The sequence below is a fragment of the Nerophis ophidion genome, linkage group LG02, assembly GCF_033978795.1.
Source record: "Nerophis ophidion isolate RoL-2023_Sa linkage group LG02, RoL_Noph_v1.0, whole genome shotgun sequence".
Taxonomy (NCBI): domain Eukaryota; kingdom Metazoa; phylum Chordata; class Actinopteri; order Syngnathiformes; family Syngnathidae; genus Nerophis; species Nerophis ophidion.
Genome location: NC_084612.1, coordinates 36,955,046 through 36,975,724, shown reverse-complemented (window position 1 = coordinate 36,975,724; position 20,679 = coordinate 36,955,046). Strand labels below are relative to the sequence as shown.

Sequence of the window (20,679 nt, the reverse complement as noted above, 5' to 3'; positions counted from 1 at the left end):
GGTGGCCGATTGTAGCTGAGATAGGCACCAGCGCCCCATCGCGACCCCAAAAGGGAATAAACAGTAGAACATGGATGGATGGATGGACACATTTTAATAAAGCTTTTAAAATAACCTCAGACGCCCTTTGCGAGGACTTTGCGGGCCACTTCAGAACTTGTTTGTCTACACATTATGTGTCCTGTAATGCAGTGGTCCCCACCGGTCCGCAGCTACAAAAAGCCTGAAGTCAGATAGGATAGGTTCGAGCTCAAACGTGACTTATGTTTTAACAAAAAAACAAAAACATTATTTTTATCAAAACCTTTCTTATTTGTAGAAAAACGTATTGCCACAGACGACTGAATTTCTTGAGTTCTAAGTTCCACCTTCATGAGATCCTCAATGAGATGGCTGAGCTCAAGGAACTAAAAGGTGTACCTCACAGAGATTTCTACAACGTCAGAAAGGTTGGTAAACTTCTGGTAATGCATTCGCCACCCCGTTGGTTTTATTTCCCAACTAGTGCACTGACATTTTGCTTCCCACCCAGGTGGATACACATATCCATGCAGCTGCATGCATGTCTCAGAAGCACTTGTTGACCTTCATACAGAAAACATGTAACACAGATTCAGACCGTGTGGTTATGGAAAAGGCTGGTCAGAAGATCACTCTCCAACAGGTGTTCCACAGTCTCAACATGGACCCCTACGACCTTACTGTGGACTCCCTGGATGTACATGCTGTAAGGAAACAATACCACTGCTTTATATATTAATATACACACTGGCTCAAAAAATAAAAAACAGATAGTTCCAAAATCAAAATTGAGTCCAAAACCTGAACAAAAACAAGGCAAGAAAATGTCAGGAAAGCGCCTGACATTCTAAATATTTTTCTAAAGTTTTATCACACTTTGGGCGTGTGGAAATCCTTTCACAAAGGTATCAGTTACTTGATACTTGTGCTGTCAGAGTGAATGCTGTAAAAGCTGTAGTACCAGTAGCATGGCCGGCTCTACGCAGGGGCAAGAGGGGGTAGAGCCCCCTTAACCTTCCTCTTGTGTTAGCTTTCTGTTGCCATCTCTTATGTTAACGGGTCGGTTTTGACCCATGTCTTAAATCAGCTGTAAAATTCACTAAAAACAATTATCTATCATCAAATTTGTTTCTCATCTCTTGGTTACCTCGTTAGGTTTCCTTATCCATGAAAATATTGGTTTTAATATTTTTGGTGTGGGCCATTGGGCCTTTTTTTGTCAGTATACCCCTCGATTTCAATTGAAAAAAAATGGTAAAACGAACTTCAAGAGAATCGTATAAATAAAAAAAAGGTTGTTGTGTTACCTGACCATTACTGAGGGGTATTACAACACATCTCTTAAATAAATTTGTTTTATTTATTTTTTCATTTTAATAATTTTAACTATAGTATCATCTATGGTGTTACGGGTCAATTTCGACCCATATATATTTACTTCCAAGAAAAAGGCTAAAAAATATTATTTTCGGCAGCAGAACTTCAACTAAAAGCAAATTACAACCAATTAAGCAAATCAAACCAATTGAAATAGATTACTAGTTCTTAAACTAATAAAAAAACTAAATCAGAGTAAAAGTCTCTGTGAGCAAGAACTTGCATGTGTATGTGTGTGTGTTTACATGCATGTGTGGCAAAAAGTGACACTTTTAGTGTGTTCTTTGCAGAGATATTTCTTGCAGTTGAAGCACAATAAGTTTGTCTTTCTCTCCTTACTGCTTGGGCAGACCTGACACCTCTTTCTTTGAGAATCAGGTGGCCTGAGAGGAGTTGTGGCACTGGCTGTTTTGGTTGGTGTTGAGGCAGAGATGGCTGAGGAGGATGCTGGCGTAGATGCTCTTTGTGTTGATGATGAAGTGGACAGAGTGGTAGGCAAGCTCTGCAGCTGTCTGACCAAGGCACAAGTGTCTGGGTCTCAGGGCACCCGTACCCTTTGCTCAATGTGTGGCTTGACAAGGGAATTTTCCGCTCCTCAAAAAACATTCTCTCGCTTTTTTTTTTTTGGTTGAGTTTCACCCTTGGTAGATGTGGGTCCACAACACAAATGCATGACATGCAGACATATCGAGGATGTTGTAAAACACAACCATTGGCCATCTCCTGGTCATTTGCTGGCAAGTGTAAGTGGCAGTCAGCTTGTCCAGGTTGTCCACTCCTCCTTTGTTCTTGTTATAGTTGAGGACAATTGTGGGCTTTTTGTCACTTCCTGATGCATCTTTGTGAAGAGTAGACATAAGCATCACATTCCGTTTTTTTTTTTCGGACAATATGAGACAACATTGGTGGTGTCTGTAAAAGCAAACTTTGAAGAGGAGCCCTGTCCTTCACCTTGAATATTTCAGCATGCAGCACAGGTTTATTTTTCTTCACTGTGCCCACCATGGTAACTATCCTCCTGAAAAGTTATTGTCCTTCTTCTCACCACCGGTGGCCTCCTCATCAGACTCATCAGATTTGTCTGTGTCTTCTGGATGATACTCCACATTGTCTTCCTCCTCAGAAACCTGATCATCCATATCACTACCACTATGCTGCTTTGTGTCCTCTACCTCATTTTCACCAAAAATATTATCCAGAACTTCTCTCACTGTAAATCTTGTTTTCATTTTTGCATGCTGGAAATTGGAAATGTGCACTCTGCAAGTCAACAACTCTATACTGAATTGACCTCAAATGTGTGGACATGCCCGTCTTTGTTTGTTTTTGTACTAGATAACAAGGTAAAATGAGAATCCCCTAAAGCTCACATGATTGGGAGAGGAGCTGGCCGTCAGTGTGTTCAGTTTTGGCTCTACTTATTGCTTTACAGTCTTTACAGCCAAGGTGATAATTTCAACCAGAGCATTTTATAATTTAGTGAAACAAAAAAAACAACTTTTATTTTGTTGAAATAGAGGTTCCTGACAAAGTCAAAAAGCCTTGATGCATAAAAATAAATGTATGTGGTTCTTTTATGCATTTAAAAACTAAAACGGGTCGGTGCCGACCCTAACACAAGACGAAGGTTAAATAAATGGCTTGCCCCCTCAAATCAAAATTTGAGAAAGCAAATTTTAATAAACTCACAAAATTACTACATTACAAGTTGACAAAATTATCTGCACTAGCGGAAAAATCCGCCGAAAAAGGGACACAAGCGATATAGTAGTGTCGGCTTCCCTCTCATCCCTCCCTCCGCTGTGCGTGTATTCAACATTCCACAGGCTGCACAGCAGACACACACCCGTACACACTCCTCAGCCCTCAGTAAACATCCAATCACTGTTGCAGTATGAAAGTAAAAGAAAAGGAAAAATTGTCTACATTTATCATATACTTGTTAGGATGGGTGTATTTGTGTAGTCTTATCTGTCATAAACACGTTTATCGTCGTGGACTTTCGGTGCTACGGAGTTTCTTTTTTTTTTTTTTTTTTACAACTTGACGAGAGCAGTGACATCGGAGGCTCTGAGCAGCAGTGGTTTGGAAGGCAGAGAGCCTCCACTGTCCCTGTAACAAGCTACAAGTCATTTATGATGCTGTTAATGACGGTAAAAATGAAACATAGCAGTCCTCCTCTGCTGTCCTCTGTTCAGAGCGGAGTCCCTAGCAACGGCCCGTTTTACTTAGCAACGGTCTGGCAATCGACTGCTGGAATTCTTTTTCTGTTGTTTTTCTTGTAATTCTACATAGTCAACCTTTAATGTTTCAATCTACATTTTGTAATAAACAAATTATAATTTTACTTGATATGACCAAGACACCTAAAAACAAAAACACAGCCGTTTTCACCAATTTACAAGCAAGTGGGCAACACACATACATTGGAGTGAATGAAATTTGTGCCCAGATGAGTGCCCACGTCCACTGCATGTGACAAACTGAAGACAAGTGACCTGTGTCTGACAGACCCCTATGTAAAGCCCCGCCCCAGGCTGTAGTCCTGTACTGTTGTTGTTTTTCTTCATGTAATCACAGCGGGTAATTTCTGTTGTTGTTCAAGCTTACTTATTTTCTGCTCCAGCTTCCAGCAGCTCACAAAGAAAAAGTTAATTCTCTGTAATGCATCCATTTTTCAGAGCATTTAAAAAGTCTAGTCCTGCTCCTGCATGTAGTAGTAGCAATGATGCTACTGCTAGTACATCAGGGACAGCAGCTAGAAATACTGCACCTTTAGCACCAGCAAGCACTGTTTCTCCTGCACCAGCTCCCTCCGTCCCCCCAACAAGCGCTCCCCCAAAGCAGCCTGCTTAGCTACCCAGTGACTTAAATGGCAACACACCATCTCAGCCAATACTGGGTGGCTACCCAAAGCGTGCATTTGGTACAACATTAAGATCATTCAATCCTGCCAGGTACCGCACACGACCATGGCTAGAGTATTCTGTGGTGCGAGACGCCTGCTTCTGTTTCCCCTGTCGGAAATATGGCAGTGCTGTTAATGTTTCCCCCCTTGAGGGATTGCCACCTTATTGTTGTCAGGGGGGTTGCGTGCCTCAGTGACCGTAAGAGCTATACCAGCAGGAGCTTAGTCTTCAGGTGGGACACCCAAGTTGGACAGGTCTGAAGGTAGAGGCCTGACAAAGTGCAATCCACTACTCCAAGTTGGTGTTGGACACATAGCTAAAGACCCATTTCAATGAAGAAAGTATCGTTACTATAAGCACAGAAAAAAAAGTGCTGGAGCATGATGTGTACACATGATGCCCCCTTCACAATTCTGACTGCCCCCTCATATAAGCATGCCTACAACCGCCCCAGACCAGTAGTGATGAGTTGGATGTTCAACTGAAATGCTGTAAATTATGCATGCAGAATATAAACTAAATGTAAATTGAAATGCTGATGAGATAAAATACTACTTCAGTCAGGCAAGGGGTAGGTAGAGGGCAAAGGTCATTAAGTACAGTCACTACTCGTAAGCACAGACATTGAAGTGGGAATAAGCAAGAATGTATATTAGCCCTTTTTTAAAAGCAAATATTTTCTATTAATAGCACACATTTTGACTTTGACAATGAATTGTTTATTAAATGAACAAGTCCATCCATCCATTTTCTACCGCTTGTCCCTTTTGGGGTGCTGGAGCCTATCTCAGCTGCACATGGGCGGAAGAAGGGTACACCCTGGACAAGTCGCCACCTCATCGCAGGGCCAACACAGATAGACAGACAACATTCACACTCACATTCACACACTAGGTCTGATTAAATTTGCTTGTGCTGTACATGCATTAATTGAATGCTTACCCCCACTGATATGGTCACCATTTAGGCAGACACTGTGTAGGTGTGTGTGTGTGTGTGTGTGTGTGTGTGTGTGTGTGTGTGTGTGTGTGTGTAATTGTGCGTGCGTGTCTAAATTCCAACAGGGGAGGCAAACATTCCACCGTTTTGATAAATTCAATTCCAAGTACAACCCAGTTGGAGCCAGTGAACTCAGAGAAATCTTCCTCAAAACCGACAACCTCCTCAACGGCGAGTATTTTGCACACATTGTTAAGGTAAAAAAAAAAAATTCCGCACGTATATCAAGCCAGAAGTGTTTTTTGCCCATGTTGCATTTCCACCTTTAACTTTACAGGAAGTATCCCACGACTTGGAGGAGAGTAAATACCAGCATGCGGAACCACGCCTGTCCATCTATGGAAGCTCGTCAGAGGAGTGGCAAAGTCTGGCTAAATGGTTTATTCTTCACAAAGTACACTCTCCCAACATGAGATGGATCATTCAAGTGCCAAGAATATAGTGAGTCAGCCTATTGTTTTACACTTGGTCTAAACTCCCATTTCCTTGATGGGCATTGATTTTGTATTTTGTGTTTCAGTGACATATTTAAGTCAAAGAAGTTGGTGCCCAATTTTGCCAAGATGTTAGAGAACATATTCCTTCCTCTCTTCAAGGCAACTCTTCACCCACAGGATAACAAAGAGCTCCATGTGTTCCTCAAATATGTACGTTTTTGACATTTTTTAATCTATGATATCAATAATAATTAATCAAAGGGAAAAAGAAGGTGTTACATAAATGGTGTTATGTTATTTGTTTTTTTTAAGCCGTAAATAAGATTAACATTGAAAGCAGGCATTAAAACCAACAGACCATGGAGGATGATGAACCTACCGCACCACTTCAAAATCTGGGCAGAGGAAACAATTTCATTTAAACTTAATGGGCAAAAATTTAAAGAAATCAGTCCTGTAAAGAAACAAAAGACATCCAATATTTGCACTTTTTTGTCGCATGTTACTTAAAACATCAGAGATGATTAAAATCAGTTTTCTCACCTTAACACTTTCTACTTTCTAGTTGTTTTTTACCACCCCTTTTTTTATTGCTAGTTGTTGGTATAGCTGCTTTGATTACCATTTTACTATTAACTGTGATTAAAAATGTCATGGTTATTTAATCGCAAAAGCTGCACAACACCGTGTGTTTCAGTTCTTCTCACTAGGAATAAATGGACATACTGCTGGTACGTTATTTTTGGCGCAACCTGCACAGAACAAAAATCAAAGTTACACCAGCAGTGAACGCACTTTTTCGCACCTATAGAGAGGCATACTTGCATGCTACATTAGTTAGAAATGACTGTAGGACAAAGCAGCAAACTTTTCTTATCCAAAAGAAAAACTGAAGTTGGCAGGGTGGAAACATTCTGGATACTTAAAAAATGACATCGCGGTTAAATGGTCATATACGCCTAATATGGTGCAGCTTTACGCATCAAAATAAAGGTAAAACATAATAGGTTAGTGGCAAGTTACTTAATGAATAATTGAGTTGGTAGGGGGGGTTAAAAATAAATTTACAATCAAGAGCTTAGTGTTGAGTCAGTTCAGTGTAGACAAACAGCAACAGGTACTCCTCATTCAGTGACCATTGAACGAAAGCACTTGTTTCTTCCTGTCTGTGTTGAATACACTAATGGCATTGTGTGTTGATATACATATATTATAGGTAGCAGTGCTGGAATCAATCAAATGACGGGCCAGAACATATTACACGTATACCCTTAAATTTACCATGAATACATTAAGTAATGAGGATGTACAATATCCTTAAGTAGAATACAAAACCCAAAACCAGTGAAGTTGGCACGTTATGTAAATTGTAAATAAAACAGAATACAATGATTTGCAAAACCTTCTCAACTTATATTCAATTAAATAAACTGCGAAGACAAGATATTTAACGTTGGAACTGGTAAACTTTGTTATTTTCTGCAAATATTAGCTCATTTAGAATTTGATGCCTGCGACATGTTTCAAAAAAAGCTGGTGCAAGTATCGAAAAAGACTGAGAAAGCTGAGGAATGCTCATCAAACACTTATTTGGAACAACCCACAGGTGAGCAGGCTAATTGAGAACAGGTGGGTGCCATGATTTGGTATAAAAGCAGCTTCCATGAAATGCTCAGTCATTCACAAACAAGGATAGGGCGAGGGTCACCACTTTGTGAACAAATGTGTGGGCAGATTGTCCAACAGTTTCAAAACAACATTTCTCAATGAGCTATTGCAAGCAATTTAGGGATTTAACCCTCTACGGTCCTTAATATCATCAAAAGATTCAGAGAATCTGGAGAAATCACTGCTGATAAGCGGCAAGGCCGAAAACCAACATTGAATGACCTTCAATCCCTCAGGCGGTATTGCATCAAAAACCGACATCAGTATTTAAAGGATATCACCAATTGGGCTCAGGAACACCTCAGAAAACCACTGTCAGTAACTACAGTTCATCGCTACATCTTTACATGCAGGGTAAAACTGTACTATGCAAAGCCAAAGCCATTTATCAACAACGCCCAGAAATGGACTGTTGAACAACTTAAGGTGTACATCAAGCAAGAATGGGAAAGAATTCCACCTGAAAAGCTTCAAAAATTGGTCTTCTCAGTTCCCAAACGGTTACTGAGTGCTGTTTAAAGGAAAGGCCATGTAACACAGTGCCAACTTTTTTGCAATGTGTTGCTGCCATTAAATTCCAAGTTAATGATTATTTGCAAAAAAAATAATGTATCTCAGTTCGAACATTAAGTGTTTTGTCTTCGCAGTCTATTCAATTGACTCTAAGTTGAAAAGGATTTGCAAATCACTGTATTCTATTTTTATTTACGATTCACACAAAGTGCCAACTTCACTGATTTTGAGATTTGTAAGATATTTATGTGAAGCATGTGCTCATCAACAACTAGCTTTAAACATACAGCTCAATACATAAATAGTATTATGTTTTCAACAGTGTTTTAATAATGGAAAAATATTGAGCAGCACTCGTTTGAAAGATAATTAATGAATATGTGAAAAAGACCGCTAGAAATGTGGGAATTCTAAGATTCTCTTATCCGGGTTCTAGTCAATGCTCAGGCAGCAGCATTTTGGAACAGTGAGAAAGTCTTTAGGTGCATCTGTTTGGAGCATCCTGTTATTTATAGTCAAAATATTCCAGCCTGGTTTGAAAGATGATCAGTTGATTATTGCAATGATGAACTGAAAAGATTTCTTCATGGATCAATCCGAATTTTGGCATATATTTCACATCAAGACAAGAAGTTAGCTATAAATATTTATATTCTGATTGTATATTGCTGCTTCTTTTCCTCCATCCCCTACAGGTGTCAGGCTTCGACAGTGTAGATGATGAGTCCAAGCACAGTGATCACATGTTCTCATTCAGGAGCCCCAAACCTGAAGAGTGGACTGGAGATGACAACCCTCCGTACAGCTACTATCTCTTCCACATGTATGCAAACATCATGGTGCTCAACAATCTCAGAAAGTAAGAGCTCATTCTTTTCACATGTTGTGAATTTCTTCATATTCATATTCACTTGTGTTTGTCCATAGAGAGCATGGCCTGAGCACCTTCCAGTTCCGCCCACACTGTGGAGAAGCTGGATCAATCACACATTTGGTGTCGGCCTTCCTCACCGCAGACAACATCTCACATGGACTCAACTTGAAGAAGGTATTTTGTACTTTTGGAGAAACATGCTAAACATTACTCAACATGTAACAAACACAGTTGTTGTTTAGGCTAACATTTGTCATTATGGCCAACTTAGAGCCCCGTGCTTCAGTATCTGTACTACTTGGCCCAAGTACCCATTGCAATGTCTCCACTGAGCAACAACAGCCTGTTCCTGGAATACTCCAAGAACCCTCTACGAGAGTTCTTGCACAAGGGCCTCTGTGTGTCCTTATCTACAGATGACCCCATGCAGTTCCACTACACCAAGGTAATATCTAGGTCATAACATTCATATCACTAATCAATTAGTATGTTAGGCAGGTGTGCATTTTTTGTCCTGTGCAGCCACTCAGGCAAATAATATAGTTGATGTAGATGCTTTTCAAAAGAGAAGTGTGGGATAATTCTCTTATTGCCTTATTTGTATTGGACTTTATTAAATTGATTTATTTAATGTTTGGTGCAGCCGGACCAAAGTAGGAGGTAATAGAAAGAAGAAAAAAAGGAAGCCAAGGTCCCAACGATCGTCACACACCTCCGCATTTGACCCATCCCCCATGTTTACTCCCTGGTGATTTAACCTTTGGTATGACCCGGCCGGGGGTTTGAACCCATGACCTTCCACTCTCAGGGCGGACACTCTAACCACAAGGTCACCGAGCCTGTATTTAAATTATAGCAAAGCAATTAGTGAAGTAAACATTATTACCACAGAAATTACAATAAACAGTATTGCACTACAAATGGAACAATAAAATAGAAGCAGCAATATTAATAATAAATAATAATAACAAGAAGACTTACCTCTATTTTTAACAATACAATTGTTTCATATGCAGCAATACATAAAGTACAGGTCAAAAGTTTGGACACACCTTCTCATTCAATGGGCTGTCTTTATTTTCATGACTATTTACATTGTGGCTTGTCCCTGAAGGCATTAAAACTATGTGGAGTTGTGTACTTAACAAAAAAAAGGTGAAATAACTGAAAACATCTTTTATCTTCTAGTTTCTTTAAAATAGCCACCCTTTGCTCTGATTACTGGTTTGCACACTCTTGTCATTCTCTCGATGAACTTCAAGAACACCTGTGAAGTGAAAACCCTTACATGTGACTACCTATTGAAGTAATCAGAGCAAACGGTGGCTATTTTGAAGAAACTAGAATATAAAACATGTTTTGCGTTATTTCACCTTTTTTTGTTAAGTACATAACTCAACATGTGTTCATTCATAGTTGAGATGCCTTCAGTGAGAATCTACAGTGTAAAAAGTCATGAAAATAAAGAAAACCCATTGAATGAGAAGTTGTGTCCAAACATTTGGCTTGTACTGTTTGTAATGAAAACCTGAAAATACAAACTAAAGCAGATACATGGAGGGGAAGAAAGAGAAGCGAACTATATTAACCTTGTAGATTGTTATAATGAAAATAGGTTAAGCTTTAAAAGTGTGCTGTGTTTTACCCAGTTTACCCTGGGGGGAACAACGTCAATATATGTATGGTGGAACGTGATTATATGCAGGAGTGTATGTATTCATATGTGCTTATATATGTACAGTATATGTATGTTTGTACCGTGAATGTGCGTATGGACGTATGTACAGTATGTGTGTATATATGTACTCTATTTGTGTCTGTATGTGCAAACGTATGTTTGATTAATTGGGTGCATGTGCGCATGTATGTCAGTTTGTATGTACAATATATTTTTCTCTCAGTATGTGCGGGAGCAAAGTATGACTCCAGCTAGCCGAAAAGCCCAACCCAAAACAGCAGGTGCGGTATTGAGGGAACAACAGACAACCAGCCCCAGGCAGGCCGGCCAGCCAGCGACAGAACCTCCAGGACCGTGCTCACTGTTCCGCCTGGCAGGCCAGTGATAGGCCGCAGGCAGACGCGTCCGGCAGGGGACAAGGCACGAGAGAAGCAGTAGATTTACTTCTGGGTCCGACTTACTGCCGGCAATGCGGACCAAGCTCTGACACTGATCATACAGGGCACGGACCGCCACAATAAGACAGTCCGTTACCCCATACTCTCTGAGCACTCTCCACAGGACTTTCAGAGGGACACGGTCAAATGCCTTCTCCAAGTCCACAAAGCACATGTAGACTAGTTGGGCAAACGTCCATGCACCATCAAGGACCCTGCCGAGAGTATAGAGCTGGTCCACAGTTCCACGACCAGTACGAAAACCACACTGTTCCTCCTGAATCCGAGGTTCGACTATCCGGCATAGCTTCCTCTGAGGAGTGTGATCCCACGATAGTTGGAACACACCCTCCGGTTCTCCTTCTTAAAGAGAGGAACCACCATCCCGGTCTGCCAATTCAGAGGTACGGCCCCCGATGTCCACGCGATGCTGCAGAGTCACGTCAACCATGACAGTCCCACAGCATCCAGAGCCTTAAGGAACCCCAGGTGGATCTCATCCACTCTTGTTACCAAGGAGCTTTTTAACTAGCTCGGCAACCTCAGCCCCAGAAAAAAGAGAGCCCACAACAGATTCCCCGGGCACTGCTTCCTCATAGGAAGACATGTTGGTACGATTGTGGAGGTCTTCGAAGTATTCCCTCCACCGATCCACAACATCCGCAGTCGAGGTCAGCAGAACACCATCCTTGCCATACACGGTGTTACCATTGCACCATCGCAGCCAACTCACCACCAGGTGGTGATCTGTAGAAAGCTCTGCCCCTTTCTTCACCCGAGTTTCCAAAACATATGCAAATCTGATGACACAACTACAAAGTCGATCATGGAACTGCGGCCTAGGGTGTCCTGGTGCCAAGTACACATATGGACACCCTTATGTTTTAACATGGTGTTCGTTTCTAAACAATCTGTGACGAGCACAAAAGTCCAATAACAAAACACCACTTGGGTTCAGATCTGGGTAGCCAGTCTTGGTTTGAACTCCAACATGCAGGCTCTGAGCCGGGGGCCAACAAGAATTGCCACCCCAGCCCGTTGCCTCTCACTGCCGGCAACGCCAGAGTGGAAGAGAGTCCATCCCCTCTCGAGAGAACAGGTTCCAGAGTGAGTCCGACTATATCTAGCCGGAACTTTTCCACCTCGTAAACTAGCTCAGGCTCCTCCCCCCCCCCAGCGAGGTGACGTTCCACGTCCCAAGAGCTAGCTTATGTAGCTGAGGATCGGACCGCCATGTACCCTGCCTTCGGCTGCCGCCCAGCTCACAATGCACCCGACCTCTATGACCCCTGCTATGGGTGGTGAGCCCATTGGAGAGAGGACCCATTTTGCCTGTTCGGAGCTGTGCCCGGCAGGGCCCTATGAGGACAGGCCCGGCCAGCAGGCGCTCGTCATCGTGCCCCACCTCCAGGCCTGGCTCCAAATGGGGGCCCCGGTGATCCGCGTCCGGGCAAAGGAAATCTGAGTCTCGGTTTTTGTAATTCGTTTTTATTTTCCATGGAGGTCTTCGAGACATGAATAATATGAAAAACAATACTATAGAATGTATTGCAAACAACTGCAGTAGTTTTATGAAGTGATGTAATAATAATGTGCAAAATTTACCTTTGAGCGTGTACTTCCACGGTATGTTCCTTTTTTCCTCGGTCAAACACACCATCAGCAGTTTTTCTTTATTTTCATGGATAAATGTCAGCCGTTTAGAAATTACTTTAACGTTCTTGGCTGGCGTTAGACTTATTCTGGTTCAGTACACCAAGTTGGCGACAGTCCCTATCATGTTTTTGATGATTTCTTTCTTTATTTCAAAATATTGTCCACTTATTCTCAGCACCCACACCCACTTTCTTCCTTCCCATAATTGGAAAAACAAATTTATGTCGATCTCCAGCTATAAGCTAATGCTAGGGAGTAATGAATGGATCTTACGGAATTCACTGTGACACTTGCTACCCCAACTAATGGCAGGGATGCTTTTAACTGAAATTTTTGCTTGCAACTTAAAGCATCATTTATCTCAAAACTATCTTAGGTAGGGGAACTTTAAAGTTGAGGTATTACTGTACAATATATTATTTTCCCTTTTCACTGTTTGAAAAAAAAAAAAAAAGTTTGGTTCTAACTTTTTATTTTGGTCGTGTCTTGAAGCAATCAAGACAAATAGAGAGTGTTACTCGGCTGCAACCAGCAGAGGTGCTGTTGATTCTGTCTCAACTTAATTCAGAGTTGTGGATATAAGGGATGAAAAAACATGAAGTCTGCGAGGGGTAGTTGAGCTACACCAGGGGTCTGGAAACTTTATTATCAAGAAAGGCATCTTCCATTGAAGAATATTAGCAAAAAGCTGCAAATCGTAATACAGCTTTTAACTTTCAAACGTTTTCATCTTTTTTTCTTTGTTTCTTTTACAGGGAAACCAATTTGACCATGAGAAATTAAATTAATAATTTTTTAATGTTTCTCTTTAATATTCATGGTTAGTCTACCCATGGGTTCGCAAACTTGAGACGCTGAACTGAACACACAGGTTCCAGTCTCTTTTGCTTGCCTTTCTTGCACCTCAGAACTCAAACCTGTGTGCACATTCACTGTCTTACAGACAGTCAGAAATTATAGAACTATTTTCAAAAATGCTAATTTTTCCCACTCCGGTGTTAAAAAAATCTGAGGGAGCCACAACCTGCTCAGTGGCCTTGTGGACAGAGTGTCCGCCATGTGATCGGTAGGTCGTGAGTTCAAACCCCGGCCGAGTCATACCAAAAATTTAAAAAATGGGACCCATTACCTCCCTGCTTGGCACTCAGCATCAAGGTTTGGAATTGGGTTGAATCACCAAGATGATTCCCGAGCTTGGTCACCGCTGCTGCTCACTGCTCCCCTCACCTCACAGCGGGTGGAACAATGGGATGGGTAAAATGCAGAGGGTAACTTCACCACACCAAGTGTGTGTGACTATCAGTGGTACTTTAACTTTGACTTTTTAACAAGTAGGCAGCATCGTCATGCAACAGCATCATTCTGCCCAATACAACACAAACATAATTAAAGCTGCAAGCAGCGATGGACAGGACCGAGTATATATGGAAGTGGCTGAGGAGAGGGAAGTCTGGGCTTCCCAGATATAAATTAGAACAACACACTACTTTGTATTATATTGTAGTTTTTACCTTCCATAACATGTCTACTGACAGATATAAGTTAGAACCACACACTACTTTTTATTATAAATGTTGTAGTTTTTCCCTTTCATAACGTGTCTCCTGACAGATATAAGTTAGAAAAACCTGATGCTAACCGCCCATTGAAAATACATGGGTACGGCTAGCAGCTACTATTAGCAAACAGATAGACCTACCAACTCGGCGCATAAAAAGTGAAGATGGCCTTAAAACGCCACAACAGTCATGCACCATATGTAAGTACCCAAAATAAAGACTCGACATACAACGAAATTTAATCGGAGCAGAAACATAGGAGGAAACAGGATTAAAACACGATGCTAACGGCCCATTAAAAATACATGGGTACGGCGAGTAGCTACTATTAGCAAACAGATAGACTTACCAACTTGGTGTAATAAATTAACATCGACACACTCTCTTGTCGCAACTCGGCCCTGATGGTCGGCACCTATAAGATTACAATTAGTTGTAAAATGTTGGACGGTTGTTTTTACGATATGCAGGCAAACGTCAACTTTAAAACATACCGGCTTAGCTACGGCACCTGGCAGCCATCTTGGTATAGACGATCACAGCCCCTCCCTCACGAATGTTGGTGCGTGCGCACCAGCAGCAGACGGTACGGAAAAAAAAGAAGGAAAAAAAAGTCTCCCTCACTGTGTCTGCGCACGGCGGCCATCTTTGAAATGGTTTTCAGCGCAGCGGTTCTTTGAAGGCTGATAAAATCAAAACCGTAGCAGTAATTAAAACTCTTTCATCAACTTTTAATCAAAAGGGTTCAATCTTTCTCCTGTGGTACTTTGAAGCCGACACGACAAACGCGCTCAGAGGAGATAATGTATGAAAAAAGGTGACCAGTTTTTACAAAACTTTTGTTTTGAAGGGGGAATTGCAAACTTCCTGTTGATTTTTGCTGGGGCTTGTGAATATATGAAATGTAGGTCTAAGTGAAGCCTACATAGAGGTTTTGGTTTCATGTCTCTATGACATTCTTACTGGAAGTTACAGGCAGTTGTGTCTGTGTTTTCTTCCTAGGAGCAGTTTTGTCTGTGTTTTATTCCTAGGGGGCGCTAGAGCGCAATTTTGAGTTTTGAGGTTAGGTTTTTTTGATTATATCGCAATTTTTACCAGTCCAGATGTGTGTGTCCAGTTTGGTGAGTTTTGAAGCATGTTAAGGGGGTCAATTTACAGCTCAAAGAGGCAAAGGTGAGTGTTTTTACAAACTTTTGGTTGTGAAGGTGGAATTGCAAACTTCCTGTTAATTTTTGCTGCAGGATGTCAGTGTATGAAATCTAGGTCTAAGTGAGACCTACATAGAGGTTTGTTGTTTCATGTCGCTACGACATTCCTACTGGAAGTTACAGGTAGTCTTGTCTGTGTTTTCTTCCTAGGGGGCGCTAGAGCGCGATTTTTAGTTTTGGGGTTAGGTTTTTTTGATTAAATTGCAATGTTCGCCAGTCCTGATGTGTGTGTATAATTTGGTGAGTTTTGAAGCATGTTAAGAGGGTCAAATTACAGCTCAAAGCTGCGGAATAATAATAAAGAAAGAATCCGCTTTGGACTGGACTCTCGCGACTGTGTTGGATCCATTGTGGATTGAACTTTCACAGTATCATGTTAGATCCGCTCGACATCCATTGCTTTCCTCCTCTCCAAGGTTCTCATAGTCATCATTGTCACCGACGTCCCACTGGGTCATCATTGTCACCGATGTCCCACTGGGTGTGAGTTTTCCTTGCCCTTATGTGGGCCTACCGAGGATGTCGTAGTGGTTTGTGCAGCCCTTTGAGACACTAGTGATTTAGGGCTATATAAGTAAACATTGATTGATGATGATTGATTGAATAAAACGCTAGAAATTCAATAGGTTCCTCTGTCCCAAAGGGACATTCGGTCCCTAAAAACAGGAGTTCAGAAGATTCACATGGAAATTGATGGAACTGAACGAGCCATAGTTCCATTTTGCCAATATTTGTTTTTATGTAATTTATTTTTTTTATTCATCGTATTTTATTCTGGCCTGATGGTGTTTTTATATTATATCATTTTTATGTTAAACTTTGAGTGCATTTGCAATTTATAATCTTACAAAATGTATTTTTATTACTTGTACTTGTTGCAGATCTTTACTCTGCATGACTCTCCCAGTATGTTTATCGAATGTCCGAATAAAAGCCTTGCTGGCTGCAAAACAAGTTTACCTTTGGGTACCAATAAAGTAACCTCACCTAATTCTTATTTACCTCCATTGTCAAGTGTGGAGATTGATCCTAATCAGGTCATTTTATTTCATCCCGGATATATCACATCACGCAATATGATTTGTGTTTTTGAGTTAGGCTTTCTATTTATGTCGTACATGTAATGGCTCAAGTTCGACCGCGAAAGCATGCTGCTGATCGCATAAAAACACAGCCTTTTCCCCTTTTGTTGTCCCAACCTTGTTCAAGGTCAGCATGAACTATTTTCCATATGAAAAGATGAAGGCTGATGACCTGTTTTTCCTCATATAGGAGCCGCTGATGGAGGAGTACGCTATAGCCGCTCAGCTGTGGAAGCTCAGCACATGTGACGTGTGTGAAATCGCCAGAAACAGTGTGCTGCAAAGTGGACTGTCTGACCAGGTGCGTTTGTTTCTTTTTCATTCATCACTTGGATCATCATATCGTTACTTTTTCATGGGCAGGAAAAGAAACACTTCATCGGAGTTAACTATCTTAAAGACGGACCCGAGGGTAACGACATCCGCCGCACCAACGTGGCCCAGATTCGCATTGCCTACAGACACGAGACTCTGTGCAATGAACTCAGCTTTCTTGTGGATGCTGTCAAGTCTGAAGCAATGAACTCTGCAGTTTGAGTATGTCCCGTAACTCATATACATTGTTTATTAAGCGCCAGTATCTGCAATGCAATCAAAGAAATATGTTGTCATATGATCTCAAGCTGACAAGAAGAACACGTTGCAAAGTATGAGACAAGCTTCCCCAGTCAGCAGGTGTGCTGACCAGGTCAAACGTGCGCACACAGTGTGTACGTGTCAGTGCTGCTTTGAAACAGATACCGAATGTCCTTTACTGTTCACACAAGGCACACAAAGGAATCTGCTGAGCAAGCTTTGCACACATTAGTTTTGGACAAATGTGATTGCACAAATACACAACGTCTTGTTTGTCCTTAAATTGTAACTTGTTGCATGTACAGTACTTGAAGTATCGAAACCAAGGGGCTCTGTCTTTTGTAGAGCTACTTTGAAAAAAAACAAATAATTGTAGTATTTTTGCGACTTGCTAAATTTAAATAGTACTTTATTTATGATTTATGTTTCCACCCATACCATGCAATCATTCTTTTAATGCTATGTTTTGCTAATCTGCCTGAATAGAATAGCAATTAAAATAGTATTTCTGTGTTACTCAAAATCAGGTGGAAAGCTACAGCTGTTGGAGACCCCTGATTTAAACAATTACAATCAGTTCACATGCATTCAATAGACAAGTGCAATTAAAAAAATGTGGTGGTGCAAAATCACGTGATATCACCGTGGTAAAAACAACCAAGTCAGCAGTCGATACGCCATTATTTTAGTTTAGCCATTCATCTTCCGTGTTGTCCTGTTGTCTTTCTCTGCGATCTTCACACTTGTCCAGTCTTGGGTCTCTACGTGGTCCCCCTCCTGGTTTGGCTCACCTCTCCGAAAGGTCCTCTTTCTGTTCACAATTATAACAATGACATTGTGTCATATAACAATGTGACCACATATAGAATCAAATACAGGATTTGTATTGGAATGCTTGACAAATTTCAGTTTTGATTGACACTGTCTCAAAATTATTGACCATATTTGCTGGTGTCATGTTTGGAGAATTTTTTTTTTTTTTACATCAGTCAAAATAAATACTAAAACCTGTTATATATTAGGAACTGTATTAACAAAAATAAGTATTTTTTTTTACCTTTATTTCGTATACAGTACAAAGTATGATTTTTGCTTAGAAGTCCCATTTTGCAGTGCAAAATGTCTTTCCAATTTTATTTATATTCATGTTTTGTTGCCAACCAATTCCTGTCAAATAAAACTCACATTTTGAAGTATGCAAAGGCGGCAATTGCGATCAGGAGGACAGCACACATTGAGGTGATGAGCACTACTTTTCCTGCAACAGTCAAATATCACATGTCAGAATTTGATGAATACAAAGTGAAAACAACGTTGTGGATATCATGGAAATAAGAGTGGCATACCTCTCCTGGAGCTTTGTTCATTCCCGACAACACGAGCCAGCATCGAGAGGTCCGAAGTCAAAGATAGGTTGACAATATTGAGCAAGGGATCAAGTGTGGGATTCTGAAGGGACTCAGAAATCAAAGTCATCATTTCTTTCTCTGGCTCAGCTGCCTTATCTGTGCAGGTAAAAAAAGAAAACAAAGATAAAATACAAAATGACTGGTATACATTACACTATTTTGCATTCTCTTGTTTTTTTTGGTTATCAATGACCTGCAGCTATTACTGGTTATATATAATTTTATTTTTACCAAATGAATAAAAAACATGGTTTATAATGCTGAGCACTTGTATTGACTCTGAGAGATCTTTTGTCAACAGGATAACTAATTAGTGTTACATTACACAAAAATAGTCTCCTGGAATAAATACAATTGCATGGGAATGAATATCAAAAACATTTGCATTTTTGATGCATTTGATTCATTAAAGTCAATGGAACTTTATACTCTATTTTAATAATAATGATGATGACGAAAATAATATTATGATGATGATGAAAATAATAACAATACAAAATAATAATTATTACCAACATTACAATTACTATTATTATCAATTAAAACAATAATGATTGTATATTTATTATTTTTACTAATAATATTGTTTGAAACTTTTGTTTTTTATTTATTGTATTCATTAAAGTTAATGGGACTTTATACTTTATTTTAATAGTAATGATGACGATAATAATAATAATTATTATTATGATGATGATATTATCAACATCATCATTATTAATATCAATAATAATTATTGATTGATGCACTTAATGTATGATTTAATGTTTTCATTAAAGTCAATGGAACTATAGTTTGAAAATAATTATAATAATATTAATAACTTGATCATTATTGTTATTATGATGATGAAAATGGTCATTTTGATAATATTTCCATTTGATTACATAATTACCTGTTTTAAATGATGACCATCATAATCATTGACAATAATTACAGTATTGATTGATGCATTTGTTTCATTATGCATGTATTCATTATAATCAAAAATAATTAATTTAAATGATGATGATGATTATTATTATTTTAAGAAAACATTTTTGTATTTACAGAACTAGCAGAATTACCCAACATGTAAGTCCAATCCAACACAATTATCTTTTATATGTCAATAAAAAACCATTATATCTTTAAATCCAATTTAAAAGCACATTGGTGAATTGTCATGCAAATATCATACCTGTTTCGTTAAAACAAAATACATCAAACTTTTTGGTAAGAGCAGCTCTCCATTGGACCAAGCCCGTCTGGTTTTGTCCACAGTTTGAAAGTGCTTTGACGCGGGGAATGACCACAAAATGCTCATCAATCCATCCAAACCTTAGGCATAAGGAACATTGAATTAATGGTCTGTTTTTCTGTAGAAAGGTAAACGGTCCTATGCGTGTGTTTTGTCTTACCTGCATGTTTCCAAACCTCCCTCCAGGGCTTCCATGACTTGGTCTTTGGAGGCAATGTTGACTCCGAGAGTTGTGCAGAGATCGCGAGCTTCCGTGATATTGAAGGCGTACTCAGGCTGGTCCAGCTCATTCAGATTAGTCACCTGGAACACGCCGGCAATGCTCTTTGCTGGGAAGACTGCAAACAGTATAAAACAAGTTCATTTAATGACATAAGTGTATAAAAAGTTGTCAAACAGTTACCTCTGAGTTTAATTTCCTTGACTTCAGTGGAGACGGCAGAGATTGACATTGCTAAAGCAATACTAAACCAAATAGTCTTCATGGTGGCTGATGGACAAAACAGACAAATGTGGACAAGTGTTGAGTGCTCCGTGTGTGTGGGAGTCTAAAGACGGGGTTATATAGACTCCTCGCTCTGGGCTGTGTGTGTGCTCTACCCATTGGCAGAGAGCAAGGAAAGGGAAAGGGAAGAAGCAAGTCAAAGGTCAAATCAAGAGCCACCAGGCTCTCCAAGAGCAAGGCCAATGAGACACAGAGACAAAAGATGTGAACAGGACACAAAAATTCAACAGGAGGCAAAAGCTGGGTTCAAAAATTGAACGTGTGGATTAATTTTGTATCCATTATATTCGTCCAAGGGCAACTGCATTTATTTACCTATAGCCCAAAAATGTAATCAGAGAAATAATCAAAAAGCCACAGGTGTCAAAGTCAAGGTCCGGTGCCCGCCACCCTATTTGTCAAATCATTCTAATGTCGACAGGTCACGTCATTTTATCTGCTCCACCATGTTATTTTTTTTGGGCCCACCACATTATTCTAAGGGCAGCACGGTGGTACAAGGGTTAGTGCATGTGCCTTTTGCTTTGTTGT

General features: G+C 40.2%; 2 protein-coding genes across 2 annotated transcripts in view; one reads left to right on the top strand and one right to left on the bottom strand.

Moving 5' to 3' along the window:
- ampd3a (adenosine monophosphate deaminase 3a) overlaps window positions 1-18,667 on the top strand; it is a 44,235-nt gene extending 25,568 nt beyond the window's left edge. The window contains exons 6-15 of the mRNA XM_061882937.1: window positions 320-449; window positions 533-727; window positions 5,372-5,503; window positions 5,584-5,747; window positions 5,827-5,953; window positions 8,620-8,783; window positions 8,852-8,972; window positions 9,070-9,243; window positions 16,609-16,719; window positions 16,782-18,667. Of these exons, the coding sequence (XP_061738921.1) occupies window positions 320-449; window positions 533-727; window positions 5,372-5,503; window positions 5,584-5,747; window positions 5,827-5,953; window positions 8,620-8,783; window positions 8,852-8,972; window positions 9,070-9,243; window positions 16,609-16,719; window positions 16,782-16,955 (1,492 nt within the window). The 3' untranslated portion in view covers window positions 16,956-18,667. The remainder of the gene's footprint in view (window positions 1-319; window positions 450-532; window positions 728-5,371; window positions 5,504-5,583; window positions 5,748-5,826; window positions 5,954-8,619; window positions 8,784-8,851; window positions 8,973-9,069; window positions 9,244-16,608; window positions 16,720-16,781) is intronic.
- On the bottom strand, window positions 16,951-20,207 carry lyve1a (lymphatic vessel endothelial hyaluronic receptor 1a). The gene is made up of 6 exons (XM_061882950.1): window positions 20,047-20,207; window positions 19,804-19,981; window positions 19,584-19,723; window positions 18,341-18,499; window positions 18,180-18,252; window positions 16,951-17,805 (listed from the first exon to the last, which is right to left on the bottom strand). Exons 1-6 carry the CDS (start codon window positions 20,126-20,128, stop codon window positions 17,685-17,687), a joined length of 753 nt encoding a protein of 250 aa, XP_061738934.1. The 5' UTR covers window positions 20,129-20,207; the 3' UTR covers window positions 16,951-17,684.
- Window positions 20,208-20,679: the final 472 nt, after the last annotated feature.